The sequence below is a fragment of the Polyodon spathula genome, chromosome 12 (genome assembly GCF_017654505.1).
Source record: "Polyodon spathula isolate WHYD16114869_AA chromosome 12, ASM1765450v1, whole genome shotgun sequence".
In the NCBI taxonomy this organism is placed as follows: domain Eukaryota; kingdom Metazoa; phylum Chordata; class Actinopteri; order Acipenseriformes; family Polyodontidae; genus Polyodon; species Polyodon spathula.
Window position 1 is genome coordinate 24,216,263 of NC_054545.1, and position 26,569 is coordinate 24,242,831.

A 26,569-nucleotide genomic window follows, 5' to 3' on the forward strand; every position below is an offset into this window, starting at 1 on the left:
GTAGTTTATGGGCTCATTTTACTTGTCCTTTTGCTGTAAGACTGTTTTTATTAAAATGAATAATATTTAAAACAATGTTTGCATTAAAAATGCATAGTATTTACAGCACACCAGCAATTAGGACCACTAAATGCTGCAAATGTTTACGATCAACTCTTTAAAAGCTTTTTCAATAGTTTTTAAAAGTCAGCATAAGAATTTAACAGCCAGGGGACCTAATCTGCCCATGTATGAAGTGCTATTTGACAGCTACATAAATTAGTTGACTTTTAACATCAAAGACGTACCAAGCACAAGTCAGCTTGGTAAAATCATATTTCTAGCATGTTATTTAGTGTATTTACAGCAGTAAACCCTCTTACATCCCAACTTCTGATAGTCAGTTTATTGTTAAACGTAAACAATATTTTTGGTGTCTATTTAAATTCCTCTTTCCATAGTTTAGCCTTCTGCTCCCAGATGTATCTATTAATAAGCAGTGTGAAAAGCAACAGGTACATGTAGTCTATCTAATGCTAATGGGCTGCTGTATACAGAATATTAATTTGAGCTTATTAGCATGTCCCCTTTTCTATTCATCTAGTATCTAAAGACCATTTATCATCCTACCAAATATTGTAGTCCTCTGTTATTACCAATCCACGTCCATTCATATGATGACAGGCACAGCGAATGTTAAGCTGAGTTATAGCTAAACTTGGCCATATGACTAAATCGTGGGTCAGAAAACGATAATTACAAATAAAAAAGTCCAGAACCTGTGTAATGTATTGTGTTTTCGGGACTTGGCTCAGAGGATTAGGAATGATGTTTTCGTCTGGCTTTTGTTTTCTTTCCACAGAGTGTCTGCCGAATGTGGTAGCCTTTTGTGAGGTAACCTTTTTGCCCTGCAGGCATCATCGCTCGTTTGAATGCATGCCTCAGCGCTGCCTTTGAGAGAGAGAGAGAGAGAGAGAGAGAGAGAGAGAGAGAGAGAGAGAGAGAGAGAGAGAGAGAGAGAGAGAGAGAGAGAGAGAGAGAGAGAGAGAGAGAGAGAGAGAGAGAGAGAGAGAGACTGACTCACACACCCAAGAGGAAGTAGCTGTAGTATAGTAATAAGCTTATCTTAAATGTGTCTGATTTATTTGTTTGTGTGTGTTAGTTGAAAAAAAGCTGCACCTGCCCCCGATATAGCGCGCCACGTTAGGCAGTCCGTCGCTGCCACAGTGATGTACCCTCGTCTTTTTAGGGCAGCTCAGTGTGAGGGTTTTTTTTTTTTTTATTTATTTTTTAGAATTTTTTTTCTTGAAGGATTTGTGACGCTGCTGACTGAAAAAGACAACGCTACCCTCCCACTATCCTGCTTAGCTTCATTGCTTCTCGTTTTCAGAGGTGTGCGCGTCTATTGACTGTGTGTGTAGTGTTTGCTTATTCCTTCCTGAGCAAATTTCAGCTGCTTGTTTCCTTGTACTGGATTAAAACAGACCCGTTTCCCTCATTGGAGGAGCCTAGCTGGATGGTTTGTTGGTGGATACACTTGAAGCCTTCAATAACTGGATTTACTGTGTATTGATTAGGAAGTAGCACCTCGATGAAAACAAAACAAAACAAAAAAATAAACAAACAACCAGTGCGTTTAATTGGATCTCGGTTTTACAAATTGTGAACAGCACTTACTTGCAAGATCTGCTTCAGTTTCTGCGCACACTGCTGTGACTGCCTGACTTGTTTTTGAAAACAGATTTTGTTCCCGTAAAAGCTGTATTTATAGTCGGAATTCTGGATTATTTTAATCGTCTCTCATAATTAAAGGACACGGCTGTTTAACTGAATCTGCAACACGGGGATGAAGAGCGAGTAGAATTGGTAAGTTGCGAGCAATACACACTGTTTTGAACGTTGCCATGGAATGCAGGGGACCCTCTTCAAGATATTACTTTATAAATGCATTTAACCCTGCGTTTCACGCGTCGCACAGACACTGCAATGTACAATACGTATTAATTCAAACACAACAGAAATATTTGAAGTTCATTTTAATGTGTCAGAGTGTCCACAGCACTTAACCAAAAACACAGAATACTTTCCGGTATTGCAAAAGAAGAGACTAGCTGTTCAATGATAAGTATGCAATCATTTCAAGTGCATCTTACCATATACACATTCAAATAGGCAACTTGGACCCCCTTATATTTCCCGTGTGATGGACGCATAGCCATGTACATTTAAATAAGACGTTTTGGGGTTTGTTTTTTCTAAATGGAAAAAATAATCTACAGTAGTTGTTTTGTATTCGTTTAAATAGTCTACTTGTATGCTTTCAAGTTTTGGAAGGTAATATACCACGTTGTGCAGATTTTTAATATCTATATCTATATATATATATATATATATATATATATATATATATATATATATATATATATATATATATATATCATATATTATCATGGATTTAATCGAAAATTAAAAAATAAAACCATGTGTTATTTTGTACAAAGCAGTTTTCCTTTTAAAAAGTTTATATATATATATATATATATATATTATATATAATATATATATCATATATATATATATATATATATATATATATATTGTTATGATTTATTATTATTTTATTTATAACTTGCAATTTCTTCACCTTGCACGTTATCATAATATTTGAAGTCGAGAGCAAGCCGAAAGACATCCAAAAGAAATGATCAGTTGGTTTGAAGAATTTGGTTTATCCACTCTGGGGTATTTGTGTGATTCTTTTACTGCTAGGCTGATAAACTAAGCACACGGTGACTGTAGTAAAATACTTGAATACACCGTAAAGATGTGTTTGGTTGTAAAACGCTTAATACTATTTGTTACATCGAATTAAATAGCTTAAACTTGTATTTGTATTGTGATAAGAGACTGAAACGAATCAGAACAAATAGCCTACATTACTGTTACTAAATATACGTGTGCAAAATAACTTGGAAGTAGTAGTGCCATAGTTACCGGTATTTTTTATATCAGGCTTCATTTACCAATTAACATTTATTGACGACACATGAACGTGTAGTACAGTAAAATAACAATATGCATAACCTAAAACATGTATACGCTAATATGCACAGCATGCATGTTACAATAACGCGTGTACCGGTTTCACTAGTTCTGTGGAATTTATTATAGCTCACTTTATATTCTGTCTGCGATAAAAGCTATTAAAGTGGCATCATAATAACGAGAGCAGTACGCTGACATTGACATATTAAATGTAAATACTTTTCGTCCGAGTCCTCCAAAGAACAATGGTCATTGTTGACAGGCTAGGAAAGCAAAAGGGGGAGGTAATCTCAATGGAAACGCAACACCACTAACTTTCTATTCTTCTTCACAGCTAAAGCGTACAAACTGTCGTTCGATGTAAAATCGGTGATTAGGCTGTACATTCTATGAAAGATTATACCTTAGCATTGAAAAAGGCGTGTATGACTTTTATTGGGTTTAGGGTGCCTAAACATTACAACAGGGCAAAATTCCATGCAAGGACAAATTAATCCTCTATCCAGCTGGAGATGATGAACCATGTTGTTGCCAATGCCAACCCGACTCCATTGGTCAGCCATGCATATGAACCATTGATTATTATAATAATGGATTCATTATGCTAATAGTGTCCCTGGCATGTAAACGTTGCTCTCTGTAGAAAGCCTATGACAGACATAGCGGGTGGACAGTAGGTGATCGGTTGACAGGTGCTTCCAAATCAAAGTGCATTCAAAGCGGTGACCTTTCTGGAGAGCAGTCTTTGCCTCAGAAGTCTGAGTCAGGGATAGGAAAGGTATGTTTTCAGAGCAATTCAAACACAACCTGTCACAGCAGTGCTGTCCTGACTCTACAGTTTTATTACCCCAGTTCCTATTTTTTTTTTTTTTTTGTCCAACCTCTCTATATGCAAATTTTCACAGAAAGTGAAAATTTGCAGATTTTCATCTGCAAGTGATAACCAAATAAATTAAAAAGGCACATAACAATTCCCATGTGTCATTTGTTTCACTTAAGTGCCTGCTGCATTTTATAGTCAGCATGGCAACTGGGATTATTTAATGTGCAGTCAAACCATGACACGCTAGACATTTTAAAGATGAAATGAAGGCGAGAGGGAGGATGGTAACAGTCATTAGGTCACCATGTGAGTGAAAAGTCAGCAGGACTTGCATGTGGATGTTAATGCAGTGCTTTGACTCACACAGTGACAACAATCCATTGATACCACCACTGAAGTGACATTCTGTAGCATACAAGGTCACAAGGAAATTGCATTATGTTTCTTTGTCATTAATAAGGATAGAGGATATTTCAATAGGGATTACCAGTGTGAGACAGACTGTGCCAGCAGTATACTGGAACTGTATTCCAAACATGTTTATCTGCTCTCTGCACAATGAGTACATTCACTGCAGCAGCAGTCATTAGGCACGGTTACTTCCAGTATATCTGACCTGTTTAAAAGCTTTCACCCCGAGAGACTCGTTGAGTACTAATCAGCCTTTAGGATTGTTTAGTAGTGTTTTGACATTTTAACGCAATCAGTCAATACCTTTTTATGACCATGAAGTCAACAATGGGGTTCTCATGCTGTTCGTGTTCAGAAGCTTTCACCCCGAGAGACTTGCAGTCCTAATCAGCCTTTAGGATTGTTCAGTAGCGTTTTGACATTTTAACGCAATCAGTCAATACCTTTTTATGACCATGAAGGCAGCAATGGGGTTCTCATGCTGTGCATGTTCAGATCCTATTCAATAAGGGAGGAAGGAGATATTACTTTGACTTGGGTCACAATGTTTTTATTTCTGGATTACTGTGCTAGCCATAGCAGAGTTTTCTTATGTCATTTAAAACCCTGCAAGCTGCAGTGAGAGCATGTAGGAACTAAATCTGTTGAGCTTAGAACCAAGAAAAAATGCATGGGGGCGTGGCATTTGATTGACATTGAACAAGTTAACATAACGTGGAGACTTTGGACAGAGGATAGGAGACACTTCATTTACACAGAGCACGTGGAGTGTATGGAATGGGTTACCCAGTCGTTTTGTTGCTGAATCAATGGCATCCTTTATGACCTAATCAGCTACCAGGAACCAGATGATCACTGATGGACCAAATGGCCTTGTTTTGTTAATAAATTGTTTTATGTTATGGTTGGAGTGATGTAATGGCATGCAGGTTTTAAGCAGTTTCTGCCAAAGCGTAAACTTCTTTTGGGGAATGGAAACAAACTGGACAGTGTATACCAGATACATAGAAGGCTAAACTGTGGATGACATGTACAATTATAAAACTGAACATACTCTGCAGCTTTAAGTTGCTTCCTTCATTTTGATTATTTATTTGGATCAGAAATTACCTTAGCTGCAACCTTCCGCCTTCACATCATCATTATTTTATCTGTCTTTTTTGCCTCTCTGGTAGTGTGCAGTTGTATCATAACAATACAGGTGAACCAGCAAAAATGTAATCAGATATTTTCTTTTAATCAGTTCTCTCCCCCTAGCTAGAAAGGTGAGTAGTTTATATTGGGATGAGTGCTAACCTACCATACAGTTTTCACCCTGGAGAGGAAAAATCACAGTATCTTTGCAGAGCTTCAAAAATAATTTCCTTATTCCAGACTCACACTTCATTTGCCTGAAGCTTGGCTGCTGATATCCTAAGCACCTCTTAAGTGTGATTAAATGTCACATCGTTACTGTTCTGGAACAGAGCTGCACTTGCTGGCCTGTCACATTCAGTGATTGGAAACAGCACTAGGATTGCTGCTTATATGCATTCAATGAAAAACAGAGTGCTGGACATTCAGAGTTTAAAGCTGCAGTCTGACAGCCCTGTTCAATGTAACGCTACTTACTGAATTATTTTATAGTTCAGCGTGTGCGCTCTGCTGTGAAAGAATTGAAACAGATCTTGTTGGCAGTCCAGTTTGTTACAAAGGACAATGTACTGTTTGTTCTGGTCTGTGATTGGGTGGGCTAATTAAGGCTATAGCTTGGTGCATGATAAAGCTTTGCAAAGTTACTGCAAGTTATTCAACCTGCTGTGAATGTAGGTCACTCTGACATATTGTATCAAGATATTGGTGGACACATGATTGCCTCAGCAGATTTCATTAAGCTAATCACAAGCATTTCTCATGAAATGCTCAATTATACATGCTGGGAAGGTAGCTCATGATTTGCTTTATATTGACTGCTCTAACTTTAGTATTGTTGATATGTATTTTTGAAGGAATGTCTGGTGTTGCCAACTGTTCCGTAAGATCCATTCAGGAGTACATTTTAACAGTAGACCACACCTGGCAAAACAATATATTTGGCATGCAATGGGCTTAGGTGCATAGTACGAGAATCTAAGCCTTACATATATTCATTTTTTCATGAACTGTACAGTATATCAGAAGCCTGCACTGGAATATTGCAGTAACTGATTACAGTCCCAAACGCGTTGTACTGTAACTGCTGTTATCAAGTTTGACAGGCAGACAGCTAAATATAGCCCACAGTTATAAGATATTGTAGTATGATGGAGCCACATGTTACTATTCAAATACAGTTGAATAAATCCAGCTGAGTATATAAGGGGAGGTTGTTTTGTTATTTCACCAACTGCTGACGTTTGCCAAAAACTTTGAAAAATACTGTTGGGTTACCTTTATAATCCAATTGACCCTGAAGAAAGCACATCCATATTATCTAAACCTGAGCCGTTGCCTGACCGCCTTAGATTTAATTTATATATTTAAATTTCCCCTTCGAGCTGTGATCTGGCAAAAGTCAACCAAAGTCAAAAAGTGACCCTGACCAGAAAAAACACCCTGGGCTCAACTTAGATGCTACCATCATGTGTAGCACCTCATTCGACTCTTAATGAATAGGGCTTTCGAGAAAAAAATTCCAGGAGCTCCTCACTCACTTTTGACAAGTTGCCAGACTAAGGGTAAGTGACAAGTTTTATTTGAACTTCTACCCAACACTTTACCCTGTAGTGGATGCGGATCCTAAAATATTTGTATTGCTGTAAGAACCTTAAAGACCACTCTTCCAAATTTGTGAAACACACTTGGTTTCAAGTCCCCCCCACTGGTCATTAACCCCCTCCTGAAATTAGAAATTTTAGTATTTCTACCAAGTTTAGGACAAAATAACTCACGTGGTGGGGGGCTCCAAAAAAATCACCGGAAGATATTTTTGGATTGATGTTGATGAGATCTACAAGTACCAAGAAAAACATTTTGGTATCTGTGGATTTGGGATTTTTGAAGTTGCATTTGTCATGCATTTGAGCATTGCTTATGGCCACTTTGGTGAGGCTAAAGTACCACATAGTCCTAATTGAATTGGCATTATTCTTCAACTTTGCAGTTTGCAGGTCAAATCTACAGTAAAAAGTGACAGGGTTTGCTTCCAGTGGCACTAGCTTGGAGCTGAGGGGTTATGAACTTGCGTGAGGAACTTAGATTTCTTTGTTACATTTGCAACTATGAATACAAACTACTAGGTGCATTTTAAAGACTACAGAGTTTTAGAAAACACAAAAAATAGATTACCATGGTAAACTTAATAAACTTGAGGGGTTAACAACTTCCGGCATCACTAGAATTTCACATCTACTCCTACTGGAATCAAACTAAACATTTCAGTTCTTATGACAAGTATATAACTGTGCAAAAAGGAAAGGTTCTTAAACATTTTAAGTTTCATGCAGAATGTGGTTGGTTAACAACTGCTACAGAAACCACAGATCACAAAGTTCAGTAAAAAAATTTAATTATTTCAGGTGTAAACTGGAACGGAGAGCAAGATTTTCTTCACAATGTGCTTCTCTGTCCTTGTAGTTTCTCTCCGACAAAAGAAAACTGACTGATTGGCCAACCATTTATGAGAAAGGCATTTGATGCAACCTCTTGCTGACCAGTCAGTCAGTTAACCCTTTGCGGTCCTATGTTGGACCAGGTCCGACATTACAATTTTTCCTTTCCAGGCCGATGCCGGACCCTGTCTGACATCATCAAAAAGATGTAAAGCACAGGTCTCTAGTTGTTTTTTCTCAGGAAAAAGCAGAGAAAACCTTTAAGTGACCGAGTGGGATCGATAGGAGCCGAGTGAAGCCGAAAAAAAGGCCGTATCTGGTAGACCCATGCACCACAGAGATAACACGGACATAAACAAAGGAGATAGCTGCTTCTACATCCAACACTCAAAGATGTTATAGTAATAAAATTGCGAGATGTTATAGTAATTAAATAATGACTTAGATCGCATTACTGAGGAGTTTAGTAATAAAACAAGTGATCAAGAGAGGATTTATCAGTATGCACGTCTATAAAGAGGTATGTGAAAAATACAGTGAACAAGAGGTGGGACTTGGCTGGAGATACAGTACTGAGTGTTTTAAACCTTTTTTACTCTGAAAAAATATATATTTTAAACAGCGTTTGGAAAATAAACAGTGCGTGTGAAAATAAATTGGACCTGATGCGCCTGACGAGTGCTGAATAAATGGACCACTAAGGGTTAAGCCTCCTGGGCAGGCACACTTGAAAGTCTTTGGAGTTTGTCTTCAGTGGCAGGGATCCTCTATCTTGCCACAATAGGTCAATAAGTATTATTTTTTCAGGATGTGCCAGTTGCCAGTATGCACTGGCGCCAGGACACTGGAGCGCCACATGGAGCAGTGTTCAGAACCACATGGCAATCACGCTGCATTGTCAAGATGGCAGATGTTTATTTTGAAAAACAGTGACTTTTCCATAATTTTTTCAACACCAGACCTCACAGCCAAAGGACGTTTTAACACCTCAAGCACCTAAAGTTTGCCTAGATGATCTACGTTTTGTGTTTTCTATCAGTTTATAGTTTTTAGAATCCCCTTAAGTAAGGTTTTGGTAATTTCAAGTGTGTCACTGTTACAAAGAAATTTAAGTTCCACACACATAACCCCTCGGCTCCAAGCGAGTGCCACTGGAATTACACCCTCTCAATTTTACTCTAGATCTAACACCAGACAATGCAAAATTGAAGAATAATATGTTGCCATAATAATAGGCCAGGGCTCTACAAATAAAAACAACTGATCACCAGCTAGATATATGTATTTTTGGCTATCTCAGAAGAAACACTCAATAAAAGGAAGTATGCTCCTCTTGCCAATTTAAGGTGCGAATCAGAGATGGCAAGATTAGGCAACAGGATCCAGGTGTCAGGAGGAAAAGCTCCTGTTGAAACGTTGAATCATTGAACACAATGATCTTTTCAGCCAGGATTCATGGAAGGACCTATCAAGTGAAGAAAGTAGAAAAAAAAAAAACTCTTTCCCAAAAGAAGAAAAAGTCTAAAAAAAAAAAGCAAAGGCTTTGCTTGAAGAATTCAATTCCATGGTGGAAATAATGAAACAAGCAGCTTCAGATGTTAGGCACAAGGCAAAGCAGGAAAAAAATCAGTTAACTGCCAAGAGAGCTATTGAATATGGAGAACATGGTGGACTAGTGACTGCTGTAAATGTGCCTTGTCTTGGATACCATAACAGATGCTTCAAGAATTTAGATATTTCTGCTCAACAATCGCTCCAAACTTGAAAGAGTCAAATATGGTCAAGGACAAAGAAAGCTGAAGGCAAAAAGTTCTCTTCAGCTGGAAGTACTGATGAAGGCAATAAGAAATGTTCTGGTGCCAAATTACAACTATGACCCAAATATTAGTGGAATAGTAGTTTTTGTCTTAAGCTTGTTCCCAGAACAATTCCAATCTGCCAAAAACATTTACATTAGCAGCTTGAAGCATATGGAAGAAAATGAAAATCTTATGACACCAGTGTATGTTTTCTTCCATTTTGTTCTACATTCCAACAATCAGATCAAGAAACATACAGATTTTAGTTTTTTTTGTCCTCTAGGGGTGTCAGCTCAAATCATAAATCTAAGGTGACCAATGGATTAAGCATCATTAATAACTCCAGGTACAATTATTTAATTGCATTTATCAATGTTGGAATACGAATATATGCATGATTTATGTTTTTTGGCCTTTAGCGGGCGGTAGACATTGGTATTAAGTCTTAATGAAAAACTAATGTCACCAATCGATTTTTCAGCCCAAAATACATATTTAGCTGGCGATCACACTAACTGGACAAAAAAACATGCACAGTGCCCTGGCCTAATAATAATATTTTGCCATTATCTCTTAGTGCCATTGCATTGGTAAGGTTATTGGTTAAGGGTTAGCCACACCACCCTAACTTGTCATATTAGAATGAGACTAGCTCCTTGCTTCATCCCTCCAATGCTTTTATTAATAGCTATTGTACCATCATAACAATTAAATTGCTTACGCTTCGCAGTTCCACCTGACATCTCCCTTCTCTTGTTAGAGATGTCAAGAGCCATGAAATAGTCATTTAATTACATCAGGTACACTTCAGAAATATCTGTTGTGGCAGAAAATGAGAAATAGCTACATATTAAAAATGTCAAGTACCACAGTCAGCTAATTAAGCCCATGTTGAAAATAACAGCTGTAGTATAACATTCCAATTTCTGGAAAAAAAACATATCCAATTGTTCTATTTGTTTCCCTGAGCCCAAGTAGAGCTTGCTGGTTGCAGGTATAACCACCTGTTGCTGCAGGTGGCATCATGAGTATATGACTGATGCTAAAATTACATTCTGATGGCGGCTTATAAAAAGTACCAAATAACAGAAACTGTGATTACTGCAATGAATTATATATTGGTAACAATAAATAACCTGCCAACATTTTTTTATGACCTAAGTGTGTCATAGTAAAAGCATAGCATAGTGTAATAAAGCATAGGTAAACATTGTAAAGCACAGAGAGGTATGGTAAAACATTAAAAACGTAACCATAAATGATGCATAGTATAACAATGGGAAAAGTGCAAAATTACTGGGCACATTTACTGCAGTAAACTTTGAGGAAGTTGTTGTTTGTTTTATTTGTTGGTACGTTTAAAAACTTGCTATAAGGCTAGCGCTGCCAAAATGAATTTTGTCACCTGCGAGTAGCTGTTATTTACTTCATGTTAATATTGGACTCTGTTTTCATCAAGATAAAATGAGACAGTAGTGGTGGGGACCAACCAAGACATAGCTTCACTGTAACATTGTCCCCATTTGAGTAAGAGTTGATCCTCCAGTGCTTTTCATCAGCTAGGTAATGTGGATTTCCTATTGGCCCAGCGTTGATGGCTGAACACGGTGCCGGCTCCAGAGATTAACCAGCATGGAATGGGCTGGGAGGGACACTTCTCAGGGGTCAACAGATGGACACCTTCCATCTTCTGTGTTTCGTTGATTAGCCCGCAAGACCTCAGGAAGCCGTCCCAGCACCACTCCCCTCCACCCCCATCCAGCCCGCATAGCTTACTTACCATCTATTCCTTTTCATTGATATTAACATCCTCCAATCGGCTTCGCTCCTCTTCAGCCAGTTGCTACTTCTCTCTGCCTCCTCAGAGCCTGCACTGTACCCCACAACTCCTATCCACTGAATCCAGTATCTCTGAGAAGCTGGGCCATGGAATGCGCGACGAATCCCAGACAAGCCACCTCTACTGGATAAACCAGGACTCTCCACCTCCATATCATTTAGATGTAATGTTATTGTGTGTTGCAACATTCAAGTTGAGAATAATTTTGTGAGTGTATGCAGTACCGTACCTTTTGCTAAATTAGTAGGAGAGGTCATCTTTTCACTTAAGTACTGGAGGTCAGAAAAGCAAATACAATATTGAAATTCTTTGGTCTGCTTAGCATTTTCTAAAAATCTAAGTCAATGTCTGCTATCTGTTGAATAGGGAGACACGGATGGTGAACCCTTCATATGTGATAAGCCAGTTGTAAAGACATGAAGAAGCACTGCTGTAATTTGTGAAATATTTTACTTGTTTTAAGGTTTGTATCCCCTTTTAAGATCAAGACACAAGAATCTAAAGTTTAACACTTACTTGCAATTTTATTATTTACAGAAATAAAAGAAATGAAAACAAAACCCTAACTCACACGTGGAGTACTAACTAACTAACACGTCATACGGCTAAGTCATTTAGCAATTAAACAAAATCATTTGAAACATACACAAACAAAAAGGTTTTACCCACTACCTTTTTTTTCTTTTTTTAAAAACCACACAGGTCTCTTCAGTGCTAGCCTCTCTCTTCACACAGACTGGAGACTGGCCCAAACAAGCTTTTTGACCTTTTTAAATACCTGCCTGTTAATTCCAGGCAGGTGAGACTAATTAAATAAATTAGAATATATAATTACACCTGTGGTTGTGCAAACAAAGCCACTCGCACATTTCTCTGGCAGGGATCCACCCTGCCACAAATTATTATAATTGTATATTTAATTGGATTTATATGAAATGCTGTGTTTGTGATTATAAAGATTTTGTTAGCAGATCAGGTTGTAAATTATCTGAAAATGCATAAAAATAGATGTATCTACAATTAGGTTGTTTCTAATAACCATTCGTGGAATTGGACAGGATGTGTTTATTCTGTCTGCTGTTAAACCTCAGTGATCTAAACCCTAGTTATCTGAACAGCCCTTAGTAACCTGCCTGGTTGTGTACCGTGCTCGTCTGCTCTGCTGTCCTAGGTAATACATTATTCCACCCTCAATGGTATTCACAGAGCAATTTAAGACTGCATGTTACAGTATGTATTTACAGGTAAAGGGGTTTTATTCTATCTAGAAAAGTCATATTACAGTTGGAATTTGATTACCCTAGTGGTCCTTCATCCCAAGAGATAACCTCCTTTGTGTGGCAAAAACCAGACTCATCATACAGAGATTGTCATATGATACAGCAGCCAGCCATTACAAAACTGTAATGGAATACCCACACTGTAAAACTGCCTGCACATTGTCCAGCATAACAGGAGAGGACTAGACTATTAATACCTTAGGAGAGGTTCTGGGGGTCAGGTGGTGCAGCAGGGCAAAATCTCTATCCCACATTTCACCCCTGAAGCCTGAACATAGTTCTTTGTGTCTGTATATTCCAAAGTTAGGAACATAATAACTTTGTTTCGAACGAGATGTAGCCATTCAGCGCATCCAGTTCATAACAGCTGGTTGATCCCAGAACCACATCCAGACAGCTCTTTTCAGATGATGTTGTTAAACTGGTAATATCTTGCCAGAAACTCCTACGAATGTTGGCGTCAGTAATGGCCTGTTGGATGAGTGGGAAACAAACACGTGAAATATAAAAGCCGTTTGTTAATGGAATCGTGGACTTCCTGCTCATGTAGCTCAATATGGTCACAACAAGCAAGCAGCCTGTGCGAGCAAGAACGCCAACACATCTGAGCTGAGGCTTGCTCTAGACCTGTGTATATCTTCTAGAACTGTATTGAATGTTGCTTTATTAAATGAATTTTTTAACATTAATTCTTAAGTATAATGAATTATATGTAACCAGTTTTATTCAAAGTATTCCCTGTATTCACTGATTAGAAAAAAGATAAGGATGTGGACAAATATTACAATCCTTTTTCATGACAGAACCACAGTTATTAAAAGTATATAAGTGTGCACTCTGGTGGAGCCAGGGGAGCAGAGGGGCCATGGGCCCCCCCATTTTAAAAGTGGGATGCCCACGCCCTCTCACTTTTTGACAAAAGAAACATGTACAGCAGAAAAAGGGCACTTGTATACAGGGCCGGTCTTAGGCCTATGCAACTGCATATCTGCAAGTGGCTCATCTACCGCTTATAAAATACTCAAGAGTTGCTGCTTTCTTTAACCGTAAAGATCCCTTATGTAATCCTAAAGAGGATGGCTGTTGTTACTGAGACAGGAAAGTGCTTGGAGCTGCAGTGGGACTCCGGTCTCTGCCATTCCAGGAGCAGTTTGTGCTTTAATGAGTCCATCCCCACAGGGGACCCCAGGATCGAAGGAGCAGACCTTCTAACTGCCTGTTTATTTCCATTGGAAATCATGATTGGAATATCATGCAAACTGATATTTACACCAATTCCTTGGTATCTGCTAGTTTACTCTGCAGTCTTCTTGCAGTTTCTGTGCTCCTTGTAAGAAAGCAGACCATCACTTGAGTTGGGGTAGCACAATTACAGACACCCACAGAACTCATATTTTCAACACCATTTTTTAAGGTAGTAACATTCTTAAATGTGTTGAAGCTATTTGAGCACCTTTAGCATGACCTGCATTCTTTCTTAATGTATTTCTTTAAAGTTTTAAGCCATACTTCATTCTTGTCACATTGAAGCAGTTAGCATCAGCATTTCAACTAGATGCTTAAAGCAGTTATATGTGCTGGAACTGGGATGCAGTATTTTATGCTTGATTCATTTGAGAATATTTAGCACCTGAATTACAGTAAAGAATTTCATGATTTCCATTCAGTTTAGATGATCAGAGTGCTCTTTCCTTTGTCTTGAGAATGTGATGTAGCACTTACACATCATGCACATTCTTTACACTAGGAAGTGCATGGCCAAAACGTGGTATGGATTAAAAGGGTCAGTAAGTCACCTTCTGATGCTAAAAAGTCACACAAATTGACGAAAAACTAGTTTTGTAGGAGATAAGTTGTAAAGCCGTACCTTATGTTCATGAGACATCAACAGTGAAGATTCCGTTTGTTCCGTCCACCTGCTGATTGAGGACCAGCACAGCCAATCACTTACTGCCCTTCCCCTCAACCAAGCCTAGCTAGCAGCAAGTCTCAATTGAGCGCCCGTCTGTAAACAATAATTCAATCAAACAAATCAACTCCAACGAAAAACAAACCCACTTCAATATATAAATCACATCAACACTAATTTACCATTATGCAGGGCAATCACCCTGCCACATACCTCCCTCCTTAGGATGAACCCTAAGGTTTCATCCGACAACACCATTACTTAATATTATTACTACTACTATCATTAAGTTACAGTTTACACTGACAGACATCTTACAAAACCCACAGATAAACACCCAGTCTAAACACATATGGGTGGGTGGGGAACATTAGAGCCCAGCCAGCCTCAACCAATCACCAGACAGCTAACTGGCTCCAATCTTATCACCACATTATCATCACTATAATTTATCATTAGTGCCATCACCATTATCATCACTATAATTTATCATTAGTGCCATCACCATTATCATCACTATAATTTATCATTAGTGCCATCACCATTATCATCACTATAATTTGTCATTAGTGCATTCATCATTATCATCACTATAATTTACTATTATCATTTCCCATCACCATCATTATTATTTAACCTTATCATTTATCATTCCTATAATTACCATTCCTAACATCACTACAATACAGTCAATTGTTTCACATTACCAATAACTATTAATTTACAGCAATACAATAAACCCACTTCCACATATAAATCACACCAACACTAATTTACCATTGTGCAGGGCAGCCACAGACACCATTTATTCAATGTTTCATTGCTGCACAAGGCCAAATTGGAATACAGACAAAAACATTTAAATATAACCTCCTATATTTTAATCATTAGGTTATTTAAATTTGGAAGGATAATTTCTCTCCCTAAAAGAAAACTACACGGAAACTCAAATTACCCAAAATACTGTGAGAAAATGGTAAGACTTTAAAAATCTGGCTTTTATAAAACTTGCTAATACTGTCCATATAGATTACTATGGCAAAGTGCCCCGCCCCTGGTCTATTTGTGTTGTATGTTCCGTGTAGCGAGTTAATGTTGGTGTATAGTCATTTGTACACGGGATATAAATGGGTCTGTGTAACACAAGTGGTTTAAAATGTATATTTGTATTTAGGCACAAGGATTGCACAGCACTTCACATGAAGGTAAAATGTAATATGGGAGCACAGGGAATTGCACTTTATTAAGTCACGTGCAGTTGTACCGAGACTCCAATTGAATGATTGATTAGCAATCGAGTCTCGGTACAGCTGCATAAAAGCAGCATGTTTTCACCCACTCTGGGTTGTGTATTTGGTGAGTGGACAACGGGTGTGGAGAGGAGACGGGGCTTAGGTCGGACAGGGTGTCCTCGTCTCACCGTGCGCCAACAACCCCTTTAAACTGAACAGTTCTGTAAGGTGCTCGGAGCTGCATGGTCCTCCGATGCTGTAGCTCTGAGGTGGCTGCATAGCAAGGCTGCAGAGTGAAAAGCAGCGGACGGCTTATGGCACACATTTCGGAGGGTGCGTGTGTCTTCGTCTCTCCAGAGTCAGCGCAGGGGTGTCAGCGGTGAGCTGGCTTGAAATAAAAAAAAGAATTGGGCTTTCCAAACTGGGGAGAAAACAAAAAAAATTGGCAATTCCAAATTTAAACAAAAAAATAAATACAAATAAAATAAAGCTCCAGAAGGATGAATACTTAGTGGTTAAGCATTGCTGTCATGACTCGTATCTCATAGATTGGCTGCAGCCCAGCATCCAGCCTGTCGCACAACTATTCGAAATATGCTTGGGTTAAGTAACCATACATAAGAAGATCTACTGACCTTATTCCAGCTTGTGGTTTGGGTCTGCTTTGTGATTCATTCACTCTGTAGTATTGTTAAGTTTAGCACACTTCTAGCACCATTAAAGTTTGTAAACGTAAATGCATAGCATCAACTAATACCTTGAGAGTGAAGACAACCAGCTATTACATGAATGTTGGCCTTCCTTTTTCAATGAACACATTTTATTGCTACAACGGGATTCATTTATTTTTTTGCTGGTGCCAGCCAGAAAGGTATCTAATGAATGCAAAGAGCGTTGGTGCTTCTTGACTATTGAGCTGGCTCCACTCTGAATTCAGTACATCTATTGTGAAATGTAATATATCCTGATCCTCCGAAACAGCACTCGCAAATGATTCCCCTAAAATGAGGCTTGTATTGAAAAGTATACATTAGATGTATACACATCTGCTTCTGATTCTGTGTGCACTTTGTTAATCCCTCTGCCTGTTAGTTCATTTGTTTCCCTTTTTCTTTAATTTCCTTCTAATTATTCCTCTTTTTTAGCAGTATCCCTGTAAGTGTAAGCAGGAATGATTGCAAACAAGGTGCCCTATTTGCACGGTGAGGCGGCTGGCTTCGAGGCAAATGCATTCTGCTGGTTTGAATCCTCTGGGATCGTTCCCTGCCTGAAGTGTCAAGATTTTGATAGAATCAGCACTGGTAGCCATTTACACATTGGCCTCTTGGCTAGACTCAAGAGCTAATGCTGTATGTATGACACAATACAAAGGTGGCTTCTTATATTTGTATTACCAGGAGAGTTTAACAAATTAATCAAAGTGACTGTTGAGCCAGTCCCCAGATGTATGCTGTGTCAGTTTTTAGTCATTTCAGTAGAGCTGAGTCTGCAGATTTAGCAAGCATCTGTTCCTGTGTGCCGTAAAATAACAAATTTGTAAAAAATGTAGGGTTTGATCAGCTTTAATTTTAGCTTTCATGTGCATGATATACGAACAATGTTGGCAGCACACTCAAGGGATGTGTCACACTTTTTGTACAGTCGGCACTCACTTCACAGGTGCTGCAGAATTCACTGATGTTTCACAAGTTTAGATATGATTGCATTCTGGAGAAGAGAGATTGCTGCAGAATCACATTCCCTGATGGAATTAGATGTGGCCTTGCAGACTTGTCACTTGTCATGGAGGCCCTACACCTTATAGAAAGTAGTTTGGCAGGTGTTTCTATTTCTTTGTCTAACCTTTGTACGCTTCTGTGACAGGACAGCAGAGTAGTGACGTACTCAGACCAGGAAGCTGACACAGAGGCAGACAGGTATTTGTGAGTGAAAGGCTCTGGTGCGTGGTTTTTATTGCAACAAAAATAAATCAAAAGATTGAACAAAAACACAGCTAACAGAACTAAAAATAAAAGCTTTAACAAAACAATCCCGAACACAAAACGTCAAATAAATGCTGTGCTGGTCTGCCCAGCACGAGTAGCAATTGCTTTCTTTCTATTTTACTTTCTCTTTCATTTCTTTCAGCTCTTTCTCGCTCGCTCATGTTCCTCCTCCTTGAACACCCACCTTGAACAACAAAAGCTGTCTGTTCTTATACAGGTGACCTTCTCCAGATTAGCAATAAATTAATCAGTCAATCTGGAGATTCTGCACAGGGTTTTTATATCTGCATGGTTGACTGCCGACCATACATTCTCACAAGCTGTCTAGCAGAGATGAACTGCTAACACCGCCTCTGCTAGACCACACTTAACTGTACAACAAATACAAAAAAAACCACCTTCAAATCACCCGTTCTAAAACCAAAACATTACAGTATTTACAATACATTCACCTGTGCTAATAAAAAACACAACACAATACAGTATTTACAATACAGGGCTCTTTTCTACCCTGCCACAGATTCTTTAATACATTTAGAGGGAAGACTTCACTTTTTAACTGCTGACTTCTTTAAGCTGAAACGCTATTGAAGAGTTTCAAGTTATAAACTTTCACTATCTACCACATAAGAACCAGTGCTCTACTCAATATGATTAACTATAGACAATGTTTATATTGCTATTAAAAATATTGGATTTGTTTTACGAGTGACGTCACAGAGGTAAGAACCTAACTGGTAAAGAAATAGAATATTTTCAGTTACAAAGGAACATAAGAACATAAAGAAAATCTGCACCTGAGAGGAGGCCATTCAGCCCACCAATGCTTGGCCAGTTACAAGTAGCTATTTTATCTCAGGTTACAGTTGAAAATGATAGACTGAGCAGAGGAAAGAAGACACTTCTTCACAGAGAGAGGTGAGGGTATGGAATGGGTTACCCGTCCATGTTCTTGAGGCAGAATCACTTGGATCCTGATCCAACTTGATAAAGTTCTGCTTTTACCACAGAATGTGTGCTAAAGTTCTGACTACCCTTACAAAACCAACAAAACATTTATCTGATCGAAACTGGTTGTTTATGTAAACGTCCTTTCAATAACTTCAGTTGAGCCTAAATACTTTGTTTAAACTACTGTAGTTAAAGTGGAGTTTTCTGACAAAATGATAGTTTCCTTTTACCTCAATCATTGGCCTGCCTTTGGTCTTTCTGGATGTCTTTCTACAAGCGCTTTCCATGGCTGTCATACATGTTCTGTCTATCTACGCATGTGTAACCCTTAAACATAAATATTGTATTATTGGAATTATATATATATATATATATATATATATATATAATATATATATTATATATATATATATATATATATATATATATATCACACACACACCAACACCACAACACATATATGTATATGTCTATATATATATAGATATATAGACACACACACACACACACACACACACACAATGTAATACTTTCGTATTGAGTTGAATCAGGTCAATTTGGCCTACAATGAGAAAGTCTGCTCCTGCATTGAAAGTTAAATATTTTTTTGTTAATCCGTTCAGATGGCAAATGATCCGGTTAACTTACCACACCAAGTTAACCATTTGTCAGTGCCACACATATCCAATTATGTGCTGACGACACCAACACCAGGCTTGCAGTCCCCTGCAGTTTTATCTTTCTGTATTCATCATTTGCTGCAGATGTTATCTCTGCTGTTTCCTTGTGTAGCCCACTCATCAGGTGGCAGCAGTTTCAATCACTTTGATCAAGTGCCAGCATTCCTACCTGTGCACTGCATCGTCCACTGTAGAGGGCTTGTATTGCCTATTAGTTTTCATTTAAATCGAACATGCAATTCATTAAAGAAAATGAGCAGTCCACTAACAATGTGACAGGGATCTGTAATATATGAGGTAGAGTTAAAACATTTAAACACATTTAAAGTGTTACAAATTTCTACCTAAACATTTAGCATTGTTAGTTCATGTCAAATATTGATGTTAGCTTTAGTGTTTATATAGTAGCAAGTGTACTGAATTTCATTTTCAATATCTTCCCATACTTGTAAATTTTGCACACGTGTAGTATACACAATAATGTTACTGCAATTGATATTCTTTAAACCTGTACTCTTTTGGATGGTTGCTCATAATGGGTTAAAACCGTCAAGTGAAAAACCCAGGTTGTAAATTTTGCTATAGTATAATCTAGCAGTTTCCTATTACCATTATAAAATGGTAAATTTGCAAACTAATTTTGCAGTTTTCCATTGTCTGTACTATACATTTACCATAGTTGTTTTTTTTTAATATGCTTTACCATACCTCTGTGTGCTTTACAGTGCTTACCTATGCTTTACAATGGTAAGCACTGTAAAGGATTTTTTTATTATTTATTTATTTTTAATTTGGACTCTCCAATTGTTTTACCATGGATTTTGTACCAATCTAGAATGCCCAATTATTCAACACAGCTCACCACTGCACCCTCGCACTAACTTGGGAGAGACGAGGACAAGCACTCTCGTCCTCTAAAATATGTGCTGTCAGCCATCTGCTTTATTTTGCACTGCAAGCCTGCCGTGAAGCCATTACAGAACTATAGCACTGGAGGACCACACAGCTCTGAATTGCAAACCGGCAGGCCTGCAGGTGCCCGGCCAGCCACAGGGGTCTCTGGTATGTGGTGAGCCAAGGACTCCTCAGCCGACCTAAACCCTCCCCACCCAGGCAGTGCTTGTTCGATTGTGCTCTGCCCCCTTGGAACTCCTGGCCACGATAATGGCATAGCTTGGATTCAAGCTGGCGATCTCCAAGCTATAGGGCGCATCCTGCACTCCGGGCGGAGTGCCTTTACTGGATTTGCTGCTCGGAAGCCCCCATAAAAGATTGTTTCTTTAGCAAACCATCTAATTTATGAAGCAAGAAGATCTAGAATTGAACTAAAATTAGGTTGAATATGGAAGACGATGCTGTTATAAGGATTTTTGTTAGTAAGTGAATATAGTAACAAATGTAGTTTGGCTTTCGAAAAAGTTTGTGTTTCAAAGCATTCTCTAATCTAGCAAGTGTGTGTTGATGCCTTTGCTTGGTAGAATGAAACAATGTATGTGTGTTGTGGAAACACACTGTGAGTGGCACTGTAGGCTTGGAATGCATTCCTGTTGAAGAATTGCTCTGCTTCCTGACTGTGGAATAGAATGCTAAGGTTTGTGTTCTTGTCTGAGAGCCTGAGCAGTGAAAGCTGGAGTCCTGTCACGTGTTGCACGGTCCTGCAATACACCCCTGTTTTATTGATTGAGTTGATTCACCCCTTAAAGTCTGACTGTTTTTTCTAGCAATTGTGTAAACACTGTGTGAAAAGGAGAGATGAGAAAAGCACACCTGCTGTGAGAATAAAGACACTAGATTAGGAGAACAAAGCGAAAAGTGCATTATCAGGGCTTGTTTTCTGCAGTTTATGCGTGGGGGTAATGAGTAAGCAAGAGGGGGCAGGAGCTAGTGTGGGGCTTGGTGTCTTTTGAGAAGGCAAAGCACTAACATGTGGGAAGATCAAAGTATATTGCTTATAAGTCAACACGCAGCACAGTACACTAAAGAGTATAACACAATGTATTGCCTCTCCACAAACCGGGATAAGCATATTGTTTTAGAATTGTGGCTCCAGGGGGTGATATAAACATAAGAACAAATGATTGTTTTATGAAATGTATCTGAGCACAGTATAGTGCTTTTAAATTTTATCCAATGGCAGCATTCCTGAAAAGTGTGCTTTGTGCACCAGAATGGAACAGGACCTGATTATATAATGCTCAAACAGTTGTCTCCCATTGTCATTGTCAGACCATGGTTATGTTACAAACAGTCTTGTTAACTACCACGCTTGATTGAATGCCTGGATAAGGTGAGAACACCCAAACAACTTTTCAAATGTCAGCAGTCAGACGTACAGTACAGTGCGTGCACCACCAAACATGAAAGCAAACCTTCAAACAAACCATGTTCCCTTTTATCTTGATGTATAGATAAGGAAGGACTTGATCATAAAATCAACTTCATCTTCCCACGATTCTTTCTGGTGCATGCCAGCCAGCATGTGAGTAGCTGGGAAGTGGACTTTTCCATTGTTTCCCAATGGTGGTACACAAGTGAGTTTTCACTAGCTCCATTCATAGTTATTTCTCAACATGCAGTCCCCACATGCATGTAGGAATGCAACCAGCAATAATTCTGCTGTGAATCTTCAGTAGTAGGAACATGCCTGTTTTAAAAATATTTGTAGTAAATGCTTATGATCAACCTTCTATCAAAACAACATCTTCTATCTTGCTTAGCTGAAACTTACAGCAGGGAGATGCATATTTAATTACAGAATACATGTGGGGTATACAATGGCACATTAAAATAGTTATGCAAAATATGTGCTGAATATGGCAGTTGTTTCTATTTGTGTTTTTTGTACATCTGGAAAAAAAAATGTAATCAGCAGGTTGGTGTAGTAACTGTTGTAATGCAGTAGCAGAACTGCTTGTTAGTATTGATTACTTGAGTCTGTGTCTTGCCTTTCTGGTGGTGAGAGAGTCATGCACAGAAAGCTCTACTGCCCTTTTAAATTGTGTTTTGTAGAGGATTAGAAAGATAATTCTACTGCTTCACATTTGTCACTAGCCTGAATTATTCTCTCAAGCTGGATGAATCTGTGGGTTAAGATACATATTAACTTTGCAAAAGATTGTTTGCCTAACAGGATGGACAGTTTATGATGTTCATGGTCATTGACCCAGGAGTGTGTGCTTCAGGTTTGGTACAAAGCCCTTTCAGTATATTAGTGGCTGAGCAAAAAAAAACACCTGCATAATATAGCACACGCTTTGTTGTAAGTGGTCTGTCCTTACATAACTGATTAATATGCAGATGACATCACTGACATGCATTCTGTCATGTGTAAATATGTTTTGAGAGAGGGATAGTAGGTATGTAGTTGGCAAGGGCATATTGTAGCACACACTGCTCAAATTATGTTTTTGTATGTTTTAAATCAGAAGAAATGTTACTTCTGGAGAACAGATGCCAACTTCCCTGTAGGGATTAGAGGCAGCAGTCATTGAAGAATAGTCTCCTTATGCTCCCGTTTAAACATCTTGGTGAATAATTTCATTGTTGTAAGGTAAGGTGAAATACACCTACAATGCCCCCTTACACTGTGCTGTGTAACATACACCTACAATGCTCCTGTGACAGGAAGGTCACGATAAAGGGATGTTTAAAAGTCTGTACGTCCACGTGATCGAGAAAACAAAAAATAAAGACACAAGTTATTTAAAGAAGCACAGTCTCATTATTCACCTTCTATATTCTGGAATTCACCCCTCCTCCTCTCATCTCCCGTTCCAAGCACAAACCCCTGAGTACAACAACCTGATGCCCCTTGTAGCTGTGTCCCCGCCCCTGGAGTCATGGAAATGGCAATTGCTGACTTACAGGTGTTTATAATTCCCCTTCCATCCGAGTGGCCATGCCACGTGCACACAGATTGTTGCCCTTCATCAGGATGGCATTGCCCACAATAGAGGCTTCTGTCTTGCTCACATGATCCTGGCGAAGGGTACTTTAATTTGGGCTGACACCCTCTGCTGTTGGGAAGTGGAATTACAAGCCAAAATCCCTTTATTTCATCACACCTCCCTTACACTGCACTGTATAACACTGCCCATCAATATTCCACTTGCAAAAGTTAACATAAGAACACCCTTGTATCAGAAGAGGCTAACCTCTTCTGATTGAAATTTGTGGAATCAATTATTTTCCCTACTCCCTTTCTAAGCCTCGGTTGGAGACCATAAACATCTTAAAGGTCATCGCTTTCCAACACAATGGCTAACTTCCTGCTCAATAATTAGTAGGAAAGCAGAGGGATGGCCCTCCTGCCTTGCCCCTGATCTTGACAGATGTCCTATTCTCACTCAAATGACTTTCTGAGCCCTGGGGCAAAGTCTGCAGATGTGTCCTGTGTCCCAGGGTTTTATCAAGCACCACAGGAGACCATTATCCCCGGTGAGAGGAATAGAGAGCAACATAGGGCTTAGTAAGTCCCAGCCCTTTGAAAACCAATCGCTCTGATACTGTCAAAAGCATGTGCAAAGGAATGTCCTGTGAAGGTTTTTATCACAGTTGTATAAACTGTTTTCTATATGTAGAAACAACTGTAAGCATTACTACAATTAGCCGCTCCAATTAGAGTTCTCCAATTAGAATTCCAAATTTGTTTTATCTTACTAAAGCTCTGTCTCGTATCTTGAGAAACACCCATCTAGTTGTGATGATATTTGCTATTCTTTACCTCTTGAGGATAAAGTTTGCAATGGAGACTGATTGGGCTCATCAGTGCTCACCCGGTATCTAGTTGCGTTGTTCTCAAAGCAATTTGTCAAGCCGGGTCTTCAAAAATCCCAGTGGTTCTGCATCAGTGACATGACAAGGTAGCCCATTCCACCTCCTCACCACTCTGTGTAAAGAAGTGTCTCCCACCCTGTCTCCTAAGACTATCTCAACTTAATTTCAAACTGTGTCTCTGTGCCTGGTTTCTGTGCTGTGCTTGAAGTATTGGTTCATGTTAACGATGTCAACTCCTTTTAAGATTGTAAAGATTTTAGTCAAGTCAATTGGAGTGTTAAAGGATCCCAGTGATTCACATCAACACTAAATATCTTGGTATCCCTGAATAGAAAATAGTCCCCTCTTTAAAATATGCAATAGATTTTAATCTCTTCCCCCAAGTTCTGTGGTATTCCAAATATGATCCACTTACTACCAATGTAGTAAGATGTAGTAGATATTTTCTTTTCATTTGACCGTCAGGGCTGCCAAGGACAACCCTACGTTGAATTTTGTACCAGTCTTGGCAGTCACCACTCAGAAAATAATGTTTTGTGTAAAATGGAGAACAAATGCTCCCCTATGCACTGCACCTATGAGACAGACTTCTCATTAAAATGCTTAGCCTATTTGTAAAGAGGAGACCATTATCTATTCAGAGATACCAAGATATTTAATGAGCAAGTAGTCTGAGTCAAGATATCCGGCAACAAACCCCCCATCCCCAGCTCTGCTGCTTTCCTAGAAAAAGGAAAAGATTCCGGGGTGCATTCTACTTGTGAGATGTCTTGCTCATTATCTATTCATGGATATGAAGATATTTAGTAAGTGAAGGGTCTGAGTGAGGAAATGGGCAATCCAATCCCCACCCCTAGTCTTTCTGTAAACCATGTTGTTTCCAAACTTTTTTTAATGTTTCTGACTTTTCACTGGAGCAAAAGGCTTAGCAACCTTTCTATAAATACAGCTAAATATGAGGAAATAATCTCATCTGGAAGGGAGAATCTCAATTTATTCAAAACAAGTGGCAAATTTTGAGAGCGTTGTGCCGGGTAATTGATTTTTAGCTCTACTAGGTTACTCAGAGAGACGGTGCTGAGGACCTCATACTTCTTAATAACGAGTACATCCACTTTTTTATGGTTTTTGATTTATTTTTCCAGCATAATAAAATAACCCTTCCTACAGCAGGGCACGAACAGTTTTACTGTTCACATTCTAATGTTCTATTTATGAAAATAGTGTTGTAGTGAAAAAGCATGAAAAGAGAATCAACAAACTGGCTTGGAAACAGACTATCCCAGTATTTATAGATCTGCTGTATTCATGGACATTTTGATGTGTGTAATGCGGCGTTACCTTGGCAGAGGAGTATGTGGATTGTTATTAACCCTATTCCTTTCATATTGTCTCTTCTAGGGCGGCATGCCCCAAATGCTGTGTTCTACCAGTATGTTTACCCCCAGTGGATTCAGCCCTCTTCTGCAACCTCCTAAAGAAAGTGACCAAGGAGGACTGATCTTCCAGGATGGAAACCTCACCTCTGCATCCCTTGACGCTTTAATACAACACCTGGTCCCCACTACAGAGTACTACCCAGAGGTAAGGGGGATGAGTGCAGCTTAGAAGAAGAACTGCAAGTAGCACCAACAAGTACAGCTGCTACTTTGTTTCCAAGGTGTAGTGCCCTTGTTTTTTGTTTTTGTTTTTTACATAGTTAAGAAGTTTGGGGTTCTCAGATTGTCATTTGTAACCTAGTGTTCTACTCCTTCAAGTTATATTCGGGGGGCAGGTCAACTCAGATAGGTCAAGGCTTGTGTCTCTACACAGTTAGAGCTATCTTACAGGAAATAACTAGAAAGCAAACTGTCACCAAGGTTAGCTTTCAAATTGAAGTAAATGGCATTCAAATTAAGAACTGCAGTCCTAGTAGAATAGAAAAGCAGCCCAGTAAACTAAAATAAAAATATGTATAGTTGTGCCTGGGACACTAAAGCTTATTAATATTTTACATTTTTCATTATTGAGGGCAGTGCTTCTGTACAGTTACAGAGTGCTGAAAGAGTTCAATGTGGAAAACCAACACTGAAGTATGTGTTGGTGTGGAATTGACACAACCTTTAAACCCCCCCCCCCCCCCCCCCCCCCCCCCCCCCTTATTGCTCAACAAACATGAATGGACATAAGTGATATTCATATTTTCTTCCTCATTTTCAGTGTTGTTTGTAATGTCACTTTCAGTTAGTAATACCCAAGCCTTGCACCAGAAAAAAGGGACTCACAGTGTAGTAGCCATCCTAGTGGTCTT

At 38.8% G+C, this 26,569-nt stretch overlaps 1 protein-coding gene across 1 annotated transcript in view; it reads left to right on the forward strand.

Annotated features, from left to right (window-relative positions):
* Positions 1-1,060: 1,060 nt before the first annotated feature.
* LOC121323764 (ras-GEF domain-containing family member 1C-like) overlaps positions 1,061-26,569 on the forward strand; it is a 68,453-nt gene continuing 42,944 nt past the window's right edge. Inside the window, exons 1-2 of the mRNA XM_041264967.1 lie at positions 1,061-1,845; positions 25,681-25,863. Of these exons, the coding sequence (XP_041120901.1) occupies positions 25,687-25,863 (177 nt within the window). The 5' untranslated portion in view covers positions 1,061-1,845; positions 25,681-25,686. The remainder of the gene's footprint in view (positions 1,846-25,680; positions 25,864-26,569) is intronic.